This window comes from Camellia sinensis, chromosome 15, assembly GCF_055761805.1.
Source record: "Camellia sinensis isolate YWXY chromosome 15, ASM5576180v1, whole genome shotgun sequence".
Taxonomy (NCBI): Eukaryota; Viridiplantae; Streptophyta; class Magnoliopsida; order Ericales; family Theaceae; genus Camellia; species Camellia sinensis.
Genome location: NC_138975.1, coordinates 143,507,690 through 143,526,163, shown reverse-complemented (window position 1 = coordinate 143,526,163; position 18,474 = coordinate 143,507,690). Strand labels below are relative to the sequence as shown.

Here is an 18,474-nt window from a genome sequence, read left to right as displayed (position 1 = left end):
AGAGCAATGATTCATAACTCTAAATTTGAAGCTCTAACAATGGCACTAATGATGTGGCATGGAACAACAAAAAAAAAGACATATATATCAAATCATTCATAAGTGGGGCCCACTGCCACATAAGTAGAGCTCTCATTAAAACTTTACTTTTAGTGCTCTCAAATATTTTTGTCTTTATACGATGATATTATATTCAAATAACCAAAATTGAGCCAAACTCAAAATAAAAATTACTATGGAAGTTGAATCGGTAACCAAATCAAAAAAAGATAGGAAAAATATATCAAGGTAAAAATAAAAAATGTGAATTAATAGTGAGCATGACAAATCTTCAACGCCAACAATACACTAGCAAAATAACAACGAGACGACAGTGAAGATGGAGATCTGAAAGAATGCACCGGTCAAACGAAACCCTTCGCTAATGATGGAGATCTTCAACACTGACGATAGAGATTTATGATGTTCTGAACATAGAAGTCTATGGTGTTCTGAAGATGGAGATATTTGAGTGTGGATTGTGGTGTGTATTCAAACAGACATGTGGTGCTACCTTAGGATTAGTAATAAAAAATTAAGATGTGAACTAAAATATTTTCAAATTTTAAAAATTATTATGTGTGGGTACTAAGTAATGGGGTGTATTAAGAAGATTAGTGATGTGTAAATAGAATTATCCTAAGAAATTTTGCACAATCTACCGCCACCAGCAGCTACAATACAAAGCATTTTCAGTCCAAAATCAACAGCATAAACTTGTTTCTACATTTAAGTCATTATCTAATTTAAGACCAGCATGCGAGCACTAACAAATCAACTTGCTAAAGGAAAGAGAGATGGGGGAGGGATGGGCTGTGGTGTGGGCCTTAGGTGGTGAGGGAGGGGACAGTGGTTAGGCGGGTATGCGATAATTTGTATCATTAGTGGGAGAGTGCAAAATGGCAGTAGAGACAGACAATGAAAAAGATTCCTCAAAAAAAAAAAAAAGACAATGAAAAAGAAGCGTGATCAGATGAATGAGTAATGGTACAGATCTATGAGGTTGGAAACTATTGGTGAGAAGGGTACCATTTACTTAATCGTTGATAAACAACAGTCTATAAAATTCTCTCTTATCAATGAGTTGGGGACACTAACATTAGTCATCCTCCAACAAGACAACCAAAATGACTTGATTTCTCACAACACATTAAAAGCAGAAATAAAAATATACCCTACTTGATTCTGAACATTTTCTAAACTCAAAAAGTTTGTCCAAATGTCCCCTTTCTGGACTGAACGTGATGCGACACCTGAATGTCTAGTATTGAAGTTGAGGAGGACAAAGTGATATTTCGTAATAGTAAATGGGGTGCCCATGTAATAATCAACCCATTTCTAAATTCCTACAAAGAAACAACTGATAAAACACAACTCAATTTTAACTTCCTTTCAAAGCAACAGTTGGATACAAACATCGACCACCCTCACATGCATGACAGGCTAGTCAGAAACCAATAACAAAAAAGAAATCTCTGCCTACTGTATTTTGTTCTAAACTAAGTAACTTATCAGATGAAAACAAAATGGGGCAAACTAAAAGTGAAAAATGACAATGAAAAAAACAAACACACCATCTCTAATAAGATTTAATCCTAGTTTTGTTAGTTGACATTTACATTCAAACTTTGACAATGGATTGAATTAAACTTCATCTGGATACTGGGGATTTTCTCCAACTAGAAGACTGATATTATGAAGTTTGAATATCGACTTCACAGAACCTCCATGAATCATCATCTTGCCTTTTTAGAACATAATGTATTCTATACATGCTGCAATCAGTAATTTCAAGATTAATAAAAATAAAACAACGAAATATATAAAAGATCAGTGGAAAATGGAAAATACTCACACATATTCAGCAAAATTATAAGGAACATTCAGGGAAGGCTAAATTCAACTTCCATCAAGAATCGACTAAAAAAAAGAACTTCCATCAAGGGATAGAGTACTGTACAAATCATTTAACAGTAATGTATAAGATGGAATGGTCAACCCAAACTGACTAACAGACAGCTTGAGCATGGGTTTAAAGCTCAACCTAACAAGGTCGATTTTTGGTTGGGTCAGAGTTCTTGGGCTTTAATTACATGTCTCAACTTTAACCCCAATCATTCCATTCACTAATGTTTTGCTTAGTTATGTTCTTGTGTGTAAGACATCAAGCATTCTTCCGATATGCATTTTACCACTCAGAGACATTAGTTTTCAACCCTCACATTTAACTGGTTTAAAATATCCGCTTCAACATCTATCGTACACATCGTCATTATTTAATTTGTTAAATGATTTGTTCATTGCATATTTTTCCTATCACATATCTCTTATTCTTCAAATTTTTATATCCTGGGCAGACTCCTTTGGGTGGGGCTTGTTCAACCAGGCACAAGTTGAAGCACTACAGAAGTGAAACAAAACAAGCAAGCCAAAATCATATGCCCAAGTGCCTCTAATTATATTTACCTGTAGTAATTGGGATTCTTCAGCTGAGATTCATCCACCAGTTCAGCTGCTTCCTCCAGAAGAGCCTCTATTTCTGCCAACTCTCCACCAATCCCATCTGAGAAAATCTCAGCTCGTATGACAGACAATTGCAGCAAAACAAATCTCCAAAAACAGGACCTAGCTTTTGCTGCGTCAGCCAAAGCTTGCCACTGCCAGCCAAAAACACATTAAAGAAAGAAATGTTACATCAACCATTTACCTGTAAGGTTTAAAAATAAAGTACTAGGGGATACAAAAAGTGCCAGCACAACTCTCCAATACAATGCTGTTGAACAGAGGCAACCTAAAAATTAGAACCTGGCTTTTGGTATCTAGCCATTTCATTATTTCAATCACTCAAATTTGATGGTTTCCATACAAAACGCCCACTATAGACAACTATCTAATATAATCTCTAATAAGTAAGCGCCCTTATTTGACTGCATCAACTGACCATCAAATAAAATTACCATAATCTTGATAAAGTAGTTAATTTCTTTTAGTTATTTTGTTGAAAAGTAGGTTAATATATGAGTAGCCCACAATCATCAGATCATCCACCAAGTTGGGAGAGTGATGGTACAATGAATATATTTTTTTCATATTTATATAAATATAAAAAACAAAACTTTAGTAGAAAACGCCAAGGTGATAAGATGGACTGAGCTATTAAATTATACAAATACACAAGACAAATGCATGTGCACTTGCATGAGCGTGTTTCTATCTTACCTGAATAAGCATTGGCCCATCAAGGACCTGAAAGAGGCTATGAACCTTATAGCTTGGCCCAAGAGCTTCAGCTTTGATGATTTGCCATTGCTTAACAAGTGATTCAGCTTCTTCCATAGGCATCGGCCTCTTGTACACTGCTGTCATAGAGGGTGAAAGACTAGCAGCAAGGCATGAATTTTGCAAATTTGCAGCATCTGGGTGGTTCCCAAGCCACATCGTAAACATTGAAAGTAGCTTCTTGAGTTTGTAGGCAACACTATTTCTTTTGATACAATCAGGGCCCAAATTTCGATCTAGAGAAGAATCTAGGGTCCAGGCATGGGAACTAGTGTCTATTCCTGGTTTGCCTGAAGCACTTCTAGTTGAACATCTCACCCTCCATAACTGCAATGCTGATAGCTTACAGGTGGCAAATAGAATGCATCCCAATGCCATAACAAAAGTAATCCTTCCAACCACATTGTAAAATTCCAACCAGCTTTTCCAAATTTTATGATTGTCTGCACCTAAATTTCTTTTCAACTGAACAGATGCCATGCTAATATTGCTTTCATTGTTATTCTTGTCTGCCATCAATGTGCCTTGCAAATTAGATGGAGCTAACTGCTTTACTGCTGGCCCGAGATGTTGAGAAGAGTTTGTATATGAAAGATCCAAAGCCCTACGATCTGATGCAGGAGCAGGGGAAAGTGGTCTCAGGCTTATACTAGACATGGTCTGTAGAGATCCTCTAATCTGCCTGTTTCCAGAAGCTTTCTTTTCACCACTAAAAAAGTTGACCTGCAGGGAGTAAACAGAGACACCAAAATCCAGTGTCGCTTCCCCTTAAAAAAGTAAGCATTATTTATTTTTTTAAAAGCAGTCATTAAAAATCTTACCAAAGATGGAGAACAGTCTCGTGTATCAGGAAACAAGCTAAGCACATTATTCTTCAGCCATGTTTCCTGGTCAGTGAGGCAGACTGAGAAATTACAAACTTTCAAGACAAGTATAAAGTTCACAGTCAAACTTATGTATATAGTGTAAAGTGGCATCAAATGGAACACAGTCCAACCATTATCATTACTGTCATTAGTATTTAGCACACAACATAGCCCACATTTACTTCAATTGAAACTGGAAGGAAGACGAGAAAAATGACGAATACAAAAATTACATTGGGCTATCATCATTGTAGTTATTCACTGACCAATGGGAAAATGTGATTAACAAAATGACCTTAAACCAGAGGCAAATTCTGTAGCACTAGTCTGTTTCTTAGGAAGGCAAAATACAAGAACATATCCAGGGAAAGCATGATCTTGTCTAATGGGCATATAAACAATAAAATAAAAAATAAAAAAAAGCCCCTTTGAGAGAAGAACACTCTTTGGGCACTTCCCCAACGCGTGTCCGACACTCTTCAAAACATGTCCTATTTTTTAATTTTTTTTAAACAAAATAACTTAAGATACAATAATAAAACAAGAACCATATAAATTTATAAGAATTAGTGTCATATTACATTTTTTATTATCTTTGAATTATATATTCATATACATATTATATAACAAATATATAAAATTATATATTTTATGTGTGTTCCTTACGTGTTATATCCTACATTTTTTGAAAATTGGCATGTCGGTATGTTCGTGTCATATTCATGTCATGTCGCGTGTCCGTGTCCATGCTTCTTAGATAGTACATGTTCAGCCGTGAGAAGAACAAATTGTTCTCTTTTACGTAAAATTTTGTTCCAATTTTGTAACCAAGCCTAGGATGGTTTTAACCCCAAAAAAATATTGAATTTTCATTTCAATGATTCAAGCACTGGTTTAAAGGGATCTTTGTGGGATAATTAGCTTAAGAGAATTGAATGTTTCCGCTACCTAATCAGATCATACCCCTATTACAGAAGTAATACCAATTTGGTTTTGGTTAGGCCTTAGTAATCTAAGACTACTAACCGATCACTACTCTATCACTGTTGGGGTGGGATAGGATCGTGACATATAGTCTCCACACAAGTTTGAATGATTTATTGCTTATCTAAAAATATTAAATAAATAAATAAAATGGTCGAGGGATTTATAATTCTTTAGCATTTTAAATAATTCTTTAGCATTTTAACACTTCAAACCTCTGTTATCAGAATCTTACGATTAGCGATTCGATTCACAATTTTTGCAAAATCGATACGAATCTATAGATGAATCTATTTTGGAGGTGAATCTCTAGTGAATCGCACGATTCACGATTCGATTCACATTTTACGATTAATGCAATTCTTGAAATTACTGCATCCGACATATTTTCGACTCTCGTTTTCTTCATCTTTTTAGTGAAAATGATATAATACAACTTCTAATTTCGTTTAATACCAAAATAACCAATATATATAAATGATTTGTTGTTATTTTAGTTATCATGGAGTTTTTAATAAGATCCAATCAAATTTAGTCAGACCTAACATATTTTTAACCTTTATTCTCATTTTTTCCTTTAAAAAATCATTGTTTAAGATTAAAGTAGCTTACACCATAAATTATCTATTGCTATATTATTAAATTGAATATAATTGAATATTACATGAATGACATCAGTTATACCTTTTAAAATGTTATAGGCTTTAAAATAAAAGATCATAAATAATTAGTTCTTATTATTTGGTCACTATTACTTAAAAAAGTATGTAAGCTTATTGTCCAAATATCAATATCGTTGTTAATTATTGTTACTTTGAAAATTGATAGTTTGTCTATTTAGTTAATGTCTTTATTAAGAACAGTTGATAAGAAATATTTTAAAAATTAAAAAGGTAATATGGCGATCTTACATAGGAACCTTTGTTAACTTCATACTTATTAAACTACGTGATCATCATTCAAAATAACATTTTCATTGATTTAAGTCTAAATATTTCATATTCATAAGATATATTTAACATCTAACTGTGTAGACATATTTTTCTAAGTAATTTAAAGAAGGTGACCGAATCTTTACAATTCACAATTCAATTCGATTCAACTCACGATTTGGTACGTGGCTATTTCGATTCACAATTCAAATCCCGATTTGACGACTATGCTTCAAACCATAAATCCATACAACTTCAATTTGTTGGAGAATAACAAAAGCTTCTAAAAGTAAGACATTGGAGCTTTCTATTCCCACTTTTTTTCCCAATATATAAACGTAAAATATGATTTTTATTATTATTATTTTCATATAATAAAAAGTAAATTACTATGTACAAAATGATTAATTTGCTTTTATTTTCACATATTTGTGCAATCTTTTTTATAAGAATTTTAAAAAAGCATACATATGTGCATGATAAATATTTATCTATAAACATATCCCCACCTCATTCATATCCTTATCTTACAAAAATTGTTGTGTCGCCATGTCCATATTATATGCATACATGTCATGTGCATGTATCTTCCTAGCAAAAAAGACATACCAGTGATTGGTTTCCACGAGAAACATCTTTGCCCAATATTGAATTTTGTGAAGCGGGATCTGAATTCAATTCAAGTTGCTGAAGCCTTCCCACAACCTCTGCCTCATCAGCCTGATGTAATGAGAATTCAATTTACTCAATGTTTTTATGGGAAAAAAGTCAAATCCTAAATAAAGCAAGGCAAAGACATGTATACCTGTCCAAGAAGGAACAAGCAAAAGGCCTCCTCATATTTTAAATCAATGCCTTCAGATGATATTAAGCACTCGCAAATTGTTCTTGCTTTGGTAATCTACATGAGAATGAAAAAAAGACTGACATGAATAAGTTTCAAAATCTCCATAGAATCTTATGATTTGCGATTCGATTAGTGATTTATGCATATATCGATACGAATCTATGAATGAAATGTATTTTGAAATAAAATCTATGGTGAATCACACAATTCACAATTCAGTTAACTTTTTACAATTCATGCAATTCTTGAAACTATTGTATTTGACAAATTCCTACCCTATCTCTTTTTATTTATTCTTTTAGTGAAAATGACATAATACAACTGCTAAAGAGTGTCTAGTACTAAAATAGCCATTACCTATGCATAGGGATGTGATCAAAGGATTTTTAAAATAATGCAATCATACCCAAAATTTTGTTAAACCTTTTTTCATCATTTTTTCCCTCAAAAATAATATCATAATTCATCTTTTAAGAATGTTTAAGGTTAAAGCAATTTGAACTCATGAATTATCTACTGTTATTTAATGAAATAAATATAGTTCACTACTACATGGATCAAATCAGTTAAACCCAATATACCTTTTAAAGTATTTTATATTTTAAAATACAAGAGGTCACTTAATCCTTTCTTATTATTGGGGTTTGCTTTTTTTGATATCCAAGGACTAGAGAGCTGTTTGTGAATCTTAATGTTTTCTCTTTTTGTTTGATAGCTTCTTCTTCTTTACTTGTAAGAGGACTTCTTGTCCTCACCTTGTACCTTCATTTGCTTTATTAATAAGTTCTCTCTTTGTTACTGATCAAAAATATTCTATGTCGGGTTCCCAGATCCATTTTTTGAATGTCAAATACACAATCATTTAACATAATTTTTTACAGTTTGTACTGAATCTTAAAGATTCTCAATTCAATTAGATTCTTGATTCGCGAAATTATTATTTTGATTCATGATGCAATTCTCGATTTCACAATTATGTTCCGAATACAAATACATGTAGGTCAAATTTCATCAAATGTCCCTGTAGTTTCACTTGAGTTTCATTTTAGTCATGACGTTTCAATTTGAACACATTTGCCCTCCAAATTTTTGTTTTCGTGTCAAATGAGGACAATCAAAAACAGAAGTTAAGTTTTGGATGGAAAAGTCACATGTTTTGCACATGACCAACTTTCAAAGGCAATATGGTCTTTTTCTTCTCTCTTTCTACAATTCATCTTGCTTCTCCCTCCCACCACCATTCACAGCCACCAACCATTTTTATCACTGCCACCACCACCTCCAACACATCACCACCCTATGCATAGTCACCAATAACCATCAAAACACCTCCGCCACATCACCACCTCATCACACTAGCCTTAAACTAGTACCAAATCCATCCCAAATCTCCGCTGAACAGCCTATCTACCAATATAAAACCCATCTCCCACCACCAAAACCAGTGCAGTACCTCTACCACCCCCAAACCCACTTCCCACACCTTGAACCACCACCAAAACCAGCCCTCACTACAATCACACCGTCACCACCAAACCGTCACCACCACGAAAAATATCTTCAAATCCCCCATAACTCTTTAACCAAAGCAAACTGTTAAATCCACTGCAACATATACATACATATATATATATATGCTCAATTTTTTTGCTTGTCTCTTAATATTGGATTGAATTGAATTCATGGGTTAGGATTAATGATGGGTTTCATGCAATTTGATGTAGAAATAGATTGCCTCTCTGTTTCAACCAAAGCACACCATTATCAAGAAAAATAAATTTGGAGATTTTGGATTCTTTAAAATTGAAGCATGTGTGGATTTGTGGTGCTGTTAAGAGGGGACAAATTTCAGAGATTATTTTGTGGTGGTATGGGACAAATTTGAATTTCGGACGAGGGATTTGGGTGTGGTAGGGAAGGAATGAGAAGGTTGGTTATGCTAGCCAACGATGCAGAGGGGTGCTGATGCTTTGGTGGTGGCAGTCGTGTGAGCAGTTGCTGGTGATGAGCAGTGATGGGTTTGTTGGTAGGTGATGATGATGAGTTGACTTAACTCAATAGTTGATCAAAAGCGAGTAGTGTGTTGGGATTGGGTTAGTGTGGATTCCATTTTTGTGGTTAGCCATTCGTCATGTGCAATGCACATGTATAGTTTCCATCCAAAAATTTAACCTTCGTTTTTTATTGTCCTTATTTGACATAGAAACAAAAAAATTGAGGCCATATATGTTCAAATTGAAACGTCAAGGACCAAATGAAACTTGAGTAAAACTAGAGGGACTGTTGATGAAATTTGCCCTTTTTTATAGTTTGTACTAGGGTTGTACATGGGTCGAGTCGAATCGTTTTTACCGTCGACTCGCCACTTGACCTGATCAGATCGGGTTGAAAGAAACCCCATCAATTCCGACCGTCGTCTTTTTCGAAACTGTAAAAATCGAGTTGATCAGTTCAACAATCGGATCGAGTGAAACTGAATAACATATTGTGCATATGACCCCCCAAAAAATAGAGAGTAGAAAAAGATGAATTGTAGAGATCACAAACATTCCAAATCTAAGCTACTGAAAGAGATCAAATCAGAGGGGGAGGGGGTTTCATCGCCATATTCACCATCATCATCGTAACTCCGCCGGGGTTGTTAATAACTCCGCCGGTCTCAAGCCCGGGTTAAGGAGGAGGGTTGTGTGTTAGGTAGCCGACAGCCAACACGTAAAAAAAGCCGTTCGGATCCTTTATGAAAATAAATCCTATTTTGAATCGTTTAAATGCTAGGTTGTTACCCTCAAGTAACGCGTTGTGCCTGCCTTCAAGTGTTTCGAAAAGTAAGCAAGGGGCGCCGCATCGACGCCTGGGTGAAGTGAAAAATGGGCAAAGGTTCCCGTGTTTTCCTGGATGAGCGCGAATAAAGAAGCTAGTTCAAGAATACAGGAACCTTAACTGGTAAGACGATGGAATTGGTAAATGTTATGATTAGTATAGCTTGCGTACAAGAAACTAAGTGGACGAGTGAAAAAGCTAGGGAAATTGAGGATACCGGTTTTAAACTGTATTATAGTGGTAAGGACAGACGCAGGAATGGGGTAGGAATCATAATTGCCAAGGGTCTAGTGGAGAATGTAGTGGCGGTCATTAGGAAAGGGGATAGGATTATGTTAGTTAAACTAGTTATTGGAGAGAATATAGTGAACGTTGTTAGTGCATACGCCCTCAAGTAGGATTAGATGCTCAGACTAAGAGCGATTTTTGGGAGAAAATGGATGAGATCTTACAAGAGATACCCGTAGGAGAGAATTTGGTTATAGGTGGAGATTTTAATGGCCATGTAGGCATAGATAAACTAGGCTATGAAAGGGTACATGGTAGATACGGTTTTGGTAGTAGAAATGAGGCTGGAGAGAGCATCTTAGATTTTGCGTTGACTTCTGACCTGGTGGTGGCCAATACTATGTATAAGAAGAGGGAGGAGCAATTGATAACTTTTAAGAGTGAGTCAGTTAAGAGCCAAACAGATTACTTTTTAGTGAAGAAAGTGGACCGCCTAAAATGCAATGATTGTAAGGTGATTCTTGGAGAGAGTCTGACCTCTCAACATAGAATTTTGATACTAGATTTATGTTTTAGAGGGCAATATCAAGCTGGGAAGGATGGTGGGCGTCGTAAGACGAGATGGTGGGACCTAAAAAGGGATAAACTAGAAATTTTTAAAAATAGAATGGATAAGGAAGGTACTTGGGACTTGGGACTTGGAAGATGATGCTAACACTATGTGGAACTCGATGGCCAATTGTATGAGGAGAATCTCAAGGGAAGTGCTTGGAGAGTCAAAAGGGACGGGACCCAGCTCTAGGGAAACTTAGTGGTGGAGAGAAGAGGTTCAAGCGGGTAGTTAAGACAAAAAAAGAATGCTTTAAAAAGTAACAAAATGATAGGACTGAGGAAAACCTTAAGAGCTATAGATTGGCTAATAAGGAGGTAAAAAAGCATTGAGTGAGACGAAGTTGAAAGCTTATGATGACCTATACACTAGACTGGATAGTAAAGAGGGAGAGAAGAGGGTATACAAACTTGCTAAGATGCGAGAGAGGAAAACAAGAGATTTTAATCAAGTTAAGTACATCAAGAGTGAGGATTCTAAGGTATTGGCGAAGGATGAAGAGATTAAGGAAAGATGGAAAAACTATTTTGAGAAACTATTAAATGAAGAACATGGAGGTGCGACAATAGGGGGAGAAATGGCCAGTAATACGATAAACCAAGACTATAGGTTTTATCGCAGGATTAGGAACTTTGAAGTGGAGATTGCACTTAAGAAGATGAAATCAAATAAGGCTTTAGGACCCGATGATATCCCTATTAAAGCTTGAAAGTGCTTGGGTAAAAAGGGGGTTGCTTGGTTGACTAGGTTGTTTAGCAAAATTTTGTTGACTAGGAACATGCCAGATGAGTGGAGGAAGAATATTTTAGTACCAATATATAAGAATAAAGGAGATGTCCAGAATTGCAACAACTATAGAGGAATCAAGTTAATGTGTCATATAATGAAAGTGTGGGAGACGGTGATGGAACGCCGATTGCGAGATATAACAGAGGTGTCAGAGAATCAATTTGGGTTTATGCCTGGCAGGTCAACAATGGAAGCGATTTATCTTTTGAGGAGAGTAATAGAAAAGTATAGAGAAAAGAAAAGAGACATTCATATGGTGTTTATCGACCTTGAAAAAGCATATGATAGAGTGCCCCGAGATATAATATGGTGGGTGTTAGAGAAGAAAGGGGTGACAAAAGGTTACGTTGATGTGATTAGGGACATGTATGAAAAGGTGGTGACCACTATTAGATCACCTGTTGGAGAGACAAATGAATTTCCTATCACTGTTGGGTTACACCAAGGATCTACCTTAAGCCCTTATCTTTTTGCTTTAGTTATGGATGAGTTGACGAGAAATATTCAGAATGACGTGCCATGGTGTATGCTTTTTGCAGACGATATCGTGCTAGTAGATGAGACTAGAGAAGGAGTTAACACAAAGTTGGAAATTTGAATAAAAGCTCTTGAATCGAAAAGATTCCGGATAAGCAGAACTAAGACAGAGTACATGGAGTGTAAATTTAGTAACAGTAACAATGAAAGCAGAGGAGAAGTGAAGATTGAGAACCAAGCACTGCCTAAGAGTGAACATTTTCGTTATTTAGGGTCGATTATCTCAACAGCGGGGGAGATTGATGTGGATGTGGCTTATAGGATTAAGGCGGGATGGTGTAAGTAGAGAAGTGCGTATGGGGTACTGTGCGATAAACGAATACCCACTAGACTAAAAGGTAAGTTCTATAGAATGGCTATTAGACCAACGATGTTGTATGGGGCGGAGTGTTGGGCAACCAAGAAACAACATGTAGATAAGATGAGTGTGGCGGAAATGAGGATGCTAAGGTGGATGTGTGGCAAGACTAGACAAAACAGAATTAAGAATTAGTGTATTTGGGAATGGGTAGAAGTAACATCGATAGAAGATAAGTTGAGAGAGAGAATTGATTGAGATGGTTTGGTCACATTCAACGGAGACCAACAGAGACAGTAGTGAAGAGATGCGATGCTGTAACGGTAGAGGGAAGTATTAGGGGACATGATAGGCCTAGATTAACGCTGGCTAACGTTGACTAACGTTGTAAATAGAGATATGGATCTACTTAATTTGACGAACGAAATGGCCTTTGATAGGGCCGCGTGGAGAAGAAGGATTCATGTAGCCGACCCCATTTGATGGAAGTCAAGGCTTGGCTTGGTTTGGTTTGGTTATTCGCCATCATCATCGTCATCCCAAATTTGAGCACCATCTTCACCGTCCTTCAAATCTGAGCACCCTTTTTTTTTGGGCAAGTAACAAATCTAAGCACCATCATCACCATCTCACAGATCTAAGCACAATCGTACCATCAATAGTACTATCACCACTGTGAGAAGGAGATTAAGAGGGTAATGCGTTTACTGCGAGGGAGACAAGAGGGTGAGAGTATGAAAGAGATTATTGGGTTTCTAGAGAGAGTAAGTGTATGAAGGAGACTGTTGGGCTTGTAGAGAGAGAGGAAGAGTGTGAGCATGAGGGAGACTGTTGGGTTTCCAGAGGGAGCGCGAAACTGTTGAGTTCCTAGAGAGAGAAAGAGAGACAACATGAAATTTGAGAGAAGGGCAGTGGGCGAGAGGATTGAGGAGAAAGGGAGACAAGTGGGAGGGTGGATGAGAGGATTGAGGAGAGGGGGAGACAAGTGGGTGGGTGAGACATCAAGTCTCTAACTAACTCGGAGAAAGTATAATTAGTCTTGGGTAGATTTGTTTTTTTATAGGGTAAATATGCATGTTTTGAGAAGTGTAGAGTGATTAAGATAAGGAGGTGATAGCTCTGATTGTTGAAGTTACCAATGCTAGCTACATTGATAGAATAATAAAAGGTATATATACACGCGTATATAATTCGGTCGGATCGGTTTCTGTGAATTTTTTTTAGCTAAGCCCGACAACCGACCAAAAATGGACAAAATTTTAAACACAAAAAAAAAAAAAAAAACTGACCATGCAATTGGTCAAAACCATCCGCAACAAGGGTGGGTCATTAGGGTCCAGGCAAGTCCACCAGTAATTCAGGTTTTTGAACACCCCTAGTTTGTACTAAATCTTAAAAATTCTTGATTCAATTAGATTCTTGATTCGCAAAATTATTCTTTTGATTCATGACGCAATTCTCCATTTGACAAATTATGTTCAAAATACAAATACATGTCTCCTTATATGTACGTGTATATATGAATGTATGTAAAAACACACACAACATGCACAAATTGTTTTTTCTAATGAAGTCTGACAAAAAAAAAATGGCAGCCCAATGCACAAGGCTCCTACCACTGTGGGTCTAGAGAGAGTCAAATGTATGTTTTCATACTTCAAGCCCATGACAGCAGATAGCAACAAAGCAACCTTACCATTGCGGCAAGGTCCACCCTCTAAAAAAAGTCCAACAGAATTACTACAGTACCCATAGATTAGAACTTGGTTCATATTTCATCAGATTTTTATATCAAAAAAATAAAATAAAATAAGTTCAAGCAGTTGTACCGAGGTGGAGCAAGGGATTACCAAATCAGTTTGCTTGCTTGAAAATCCAAGAGCAATATGAGCTGTCAATGCCATGTAGAAAGAAATGAAATCAATCACAACCCTCTGATTCTGTGATTCAAGGGATTTTTTATTCTTCCTAGTAACAGCTAAATTATCCCAAGGAAGAAGATTAACTATTTCTGTAGCCATGAGCTTATTAAGTGCTTGACTCAAGAAGCATGGCCAATCTTGCACTTGGCATGGTGCTTCCGCATCAAGGCCCTGTCTAAGCAGTTCACGCAAGGCTGCAATGGCTCCTAGTCTTCGTTCAGCATTTTCAGGTGTGCAAGGCTTGCCTAATAATTCCAATGTACAAGCAGGTGCAAGCTCTTCCAAAGATTCTTCTATCTAGGAGCATCAGCCAAAGAAAAAATTACTGTAAGCAGCAAGCAACTATACATACTCTAAAACAAGTAAAATACCATTTAAAATAGCAAAGAGCATGGCATTGAACCAAAGAACAACTAAAATAGCATGATATCCACAAAAAGCGGCAAACGACATCTAAAAATACCGTTTTGATGCATAAGCTGTAGGAGCAGTTTCAACCAGATAAAAATATTTGAACATCTAATATACTAGTACTTTCTTTCAATCAATTTTATCATGTTATTTATTTCTTAACCTCTGATATTGTTCTGATCAGAAAAGTAAGAAGAATCACATAATTATAGGGATAACCATCACATTTATCCCGGTAATAAGACAGAAATACAAACCTTGTAAAAAAAAAATGAGACAGCAACCACTAAAGAGATTCACCTGAGATAACAATTTCATCTTCCCAAGAGATATTTTACTCCTGAGAAGACACTGGGCACGAGCGAGAGCTTCAAATCCGTGGGAAATATTGTTCTTCTCAAAACTAACTGTTGCAATTGCACACTTAAAGAAAGCACCTATATAAGAAAAGGAAGCATAAAATAACTGCAAGAAATGAAACGTTACAAAGTCCGGGCCTCTTACGCTTTGCCTTACCTCTGCCAAAGCCATAGACAGAAGCAAATCATGAATATAAGGCTTAGCATCTGGATGCTGGAGTGTTGATTGGCCAATATCTAGCACAAGTTTCTCCTCTCCAACCTAAATCAGAAAAATCAAATCCCCATCATACCCATAATCTAAACCAAAATTACTAAAACTCAGTAGTTAAGCTGCAAATAAAATGTTGAAGGTCTTAAATGAAAGAATAAAGGGGGGAAAAGGATCAGGAAAAATGAATGAGAACGAAGGGACCATGGACTCAAAAGCAAATGGACTCAAAAGCAAGGTCACAAATTAAGGCCCACTACAAACCTAAGAGAGTTGGTCTCTTTCAGAGTATATTTCCTCTGCATGAAAAGATGAACTGGAATTTCCTAAACTAATATAACCATTACATAGAGTTGTACCTCTTGAAGAAGGCAAAGAGCACCAGGCAACCAAGCCCAAGGGATACGAAGAGGAGTTTTAGGTGGGACCTTCTCCCTTATATTACCAGCATATTCCGGTTCAAAAAGAAGCTTATCCCTCACATCCAATAGAAGATTCTGCAAATAAATAACAAAAGAGAATAAGGATATAAAAGGACCCAAAAAACCAGCAAAAAAGAAACACTGCCACTACACATCCAGATAAAAAAATATGTTAATCAAGCTGACTTCCCACAGAATTTTCCACTCCCTACCTGGCGAGAAGCAACAGCATCAGCGGTGTACCCTTCTTCAATCTCGGCATTTTTCAGATCCATCACTGACTTGACAATCTCATCCTTCTCTGCTTGATATCGAACACCAACAATCTGCAAGTTCATATATTTTACCCTACATCATAAATACATAGTTAACTTGCACTAACCCAACACATTTCACCCATCTTACAAGCATAAAAAGAATAAGTCTTAGGAAAGTAGATGGTAGAGGTTGAGTAGGTGGGCTGTGAAGCCCTCAGGAAAGTATGCTAGGCACTCAGACGGCATGACCATGTCTAGTGTAATTATTTTTTATTCCCCATTCATTTATACTTATATATATATATATATATATATATATATATATATATATATTTGTCTACCTTCATTGGGCTTAGCTTTAAGTGCATGCGACAGATAGTTGTCCAATCGGGATTCGAATCGTGAATCAAAATGGCTTCATACCGAATCGCGAATCAAATCGAATCATGAATCGTAAAGATTCGATCACTTTTTCTAAATTACTTAGGAAAATATATCTACACACTTGAATATTAAATATATCTTATGAATATGAAATATTTAGACTTAAATCAATGAAAATATTATTTTGAATGATAATCACGTAGTTTAATAGGTAAGAAGTTAACAAAAGTTCCTATGTAACGTCTTACCTTTTCTCTGTTTTAGATATTTCTTATCAACATTCTTAATACAAATAGTAAATAAAGACAAACTCTGAATTTTCAAAATAACAATAATTTAATAACAATATTGATATTTGGAGAACAAACATACATACTTTTCCAAGTAACAATGACCAAATAATAAGAAAGAATTATTTTGGATCTTTTATTTTAAAGTCTAAAACATTTTTAAATGTATAATTGACGTCACTCGTGTAATATTCAACTATATTTAATTTAATAAAATAGCAATAGATAATTCATAGTATAAGTTACTTTAATCTTAAAACATCATTAGAAAATATCTTATGACTTTTGTAAGAAAAAAATGAGAAAAAATGTTAAAAACATGTTGGATTTTCCTGAATCTAATTGAATCCTATTAAAAACTTCACGATCACTAAAATAATAACAAATCATGTATATATATTGGTTATTTTGGTACTAAAAGCTATTAGTTTTATTATGTCATTTTCATTAAAAAGGAGAAAAAAGAGTCAAAAATATATCGGACACAATAGTTTCAAGAATTGTATGAATCGTAAAATGTGAATCGAATTGTGAATCGTGCGATTCACTACAGAATCACTTCCAAAATTGATTCACCCATAGATTTGTATCAATTTTGCAAAAATTGAGAATCGAATCATGAATTGAATCACAACTCATAAAGATTCTGATAACATATAGCAAACAATTGAAAAAAACACCAATAAGATCTCGTAAACTAGGGAAGCATGAAATTGTGGAGACTAATTTAAGAACTTTTCAGGGACGCTGTAGTTACCAATGCAGTGCCTAACTTTCCTCTGAAAACTGAGTGGGCCAATTTACATGTTGCACCAGATAAAAACATGCATATTTAGTACAATCAGTGGCTGTGGACAATGCAAACTCTACAAAGCTCCCTCTCAATTTTCATGCCATATGAAGCGAGGGCAATCACATTACTAGCTGCGAACCTTATGTGCAGTACATCTAATTCATTAACATCCTCCAAATTAGTTTGGGGGAAAAAAATTGAGAAACAAAATAGAAATTAAAAATCTGGAGAAGGAGGACACTGGACAAGATTTTGAAATTAGGAAGTTGATGCGATAGGTAAAATAGAAATTGTCAGGCTTCAGAAACAAAATCACAGGACCGTTGCACAAGGTACATTTCCCTTTTGCCACTTTTCCTCCATCCATTATTATCTCATCATCATCAGCCAAACCAAGATCCAAGCAAACCCTTAGGTTAGGGATGATGATGATGAGGAGGAGGAGGAGGAGGAGGAGGAGGAGGAGGAGGAGGGGGATAACTGACCAGCAGATTGTGAATTACATGTGACAGTCTCTCATTAATTTAGCACAAATCAAAACAGACAATTGAGAGAGAATTCAATTAGTATACATACCTGGTAGCAAGTGACGGGAATATCCAGGGTCCGTGTCTGGGTATCGCTATTGTTACTACTACTACTACTAGTGTGATTGTGGTTGTTGTTGGTGGTGGTGGTATCGACAATGCGAAGGTCGGCAGAGTTCAATCTGGACCGGGCCACAGCCAGCAAACCTCTCCTCCTCCTCAACAAGAGAGCCTCCTGAACCCTAGAGCAAAATTGCTGGCCCAATCTCTTCTTGTTGGTTTTTCTAAAGAAGTAGATTGTTTCTAATGAATAATCTACAGACACCCGGTAATGGTAATGGTAATTGTAATGGTTGTGGTCGCTGCTGCTGCAGAGATTGTTTCCACAGAGACAATTGGCAGTTACACTCGGCACCAGATGCGAAACTAATAATGCCATCATACATACATTCATCCATATGTATATATAGATACACACTTATCCTACTAAAGGATTCATACTCTCCCTCTCTATTTCTTCACCATCATCATCCTTTTGATTGCAAATGCAGTGAGCGAATGGAAGTGAAAAAAACAGACGAATCTCTCTAACGTGGTTGTTAGGGTTTCTAATTTCCTAGTTTTTCGTTTTCGGCATCGCTAACGTTTTTACGTTTTATGTTTACAAAA

The 18,474-nt window shown here is 36.0% G+C and overlaps 1 protein-coding gene across 4 annotated transcripts; it reads right to left on the bottom strand.

Moving 5' to 3' along the window:
• Positions 1-1,400: 1,400 nt before the first annotated feature.
• On the bottom strand, positions 1,401-18,454 carry LOC114318132 (plastid division protein CDP1, chloroplastic). 4 transcript variants are annotated; one of them, XM_028264989.2, is made up of 12 exons: positions 17,855-18,454; positions 15,767-15,880; positions 15,492-15,629; positions 15,067-15,183; positions 14,863-14,985; positions 14,080-14,448; positions 6,906-7,001; positions 6,710-6,820; positions 4,140-4,205; positions 3,259-4,041; positions 2,506-2,696; positions 1,401-1,814 (listed from the first exon to the last, which is right to left on the bottom strand). In XM_028264989.2, exons 1-12 carry the CDS (start codon positions 18,257-18,259, stop codon positions 1,733-1,735), a joined length of 2,595 nt encoding a protein of 864 aa, XP_028120790.2. In that variant the 5' UTR covers positions 18,260-18,454; the 3' UTR covers positions 1,401-1,732. The 4 variants fall into 4 exon arrangements, with proteins under 4 accessions (XP_028120790.2, XP_028120791.2, XP_082765584.1 ...); XM_028264990.2 differs by having other exon boundaries at positions 15,079-15,183; XM_082909458.1 differs by having other exon boundaries at positions 15,079-15,183; positions 15,767-15,902; positions 17,855-18,431.
• Positions 18,455-18,474: the final 20 nt, after the last annotated feature.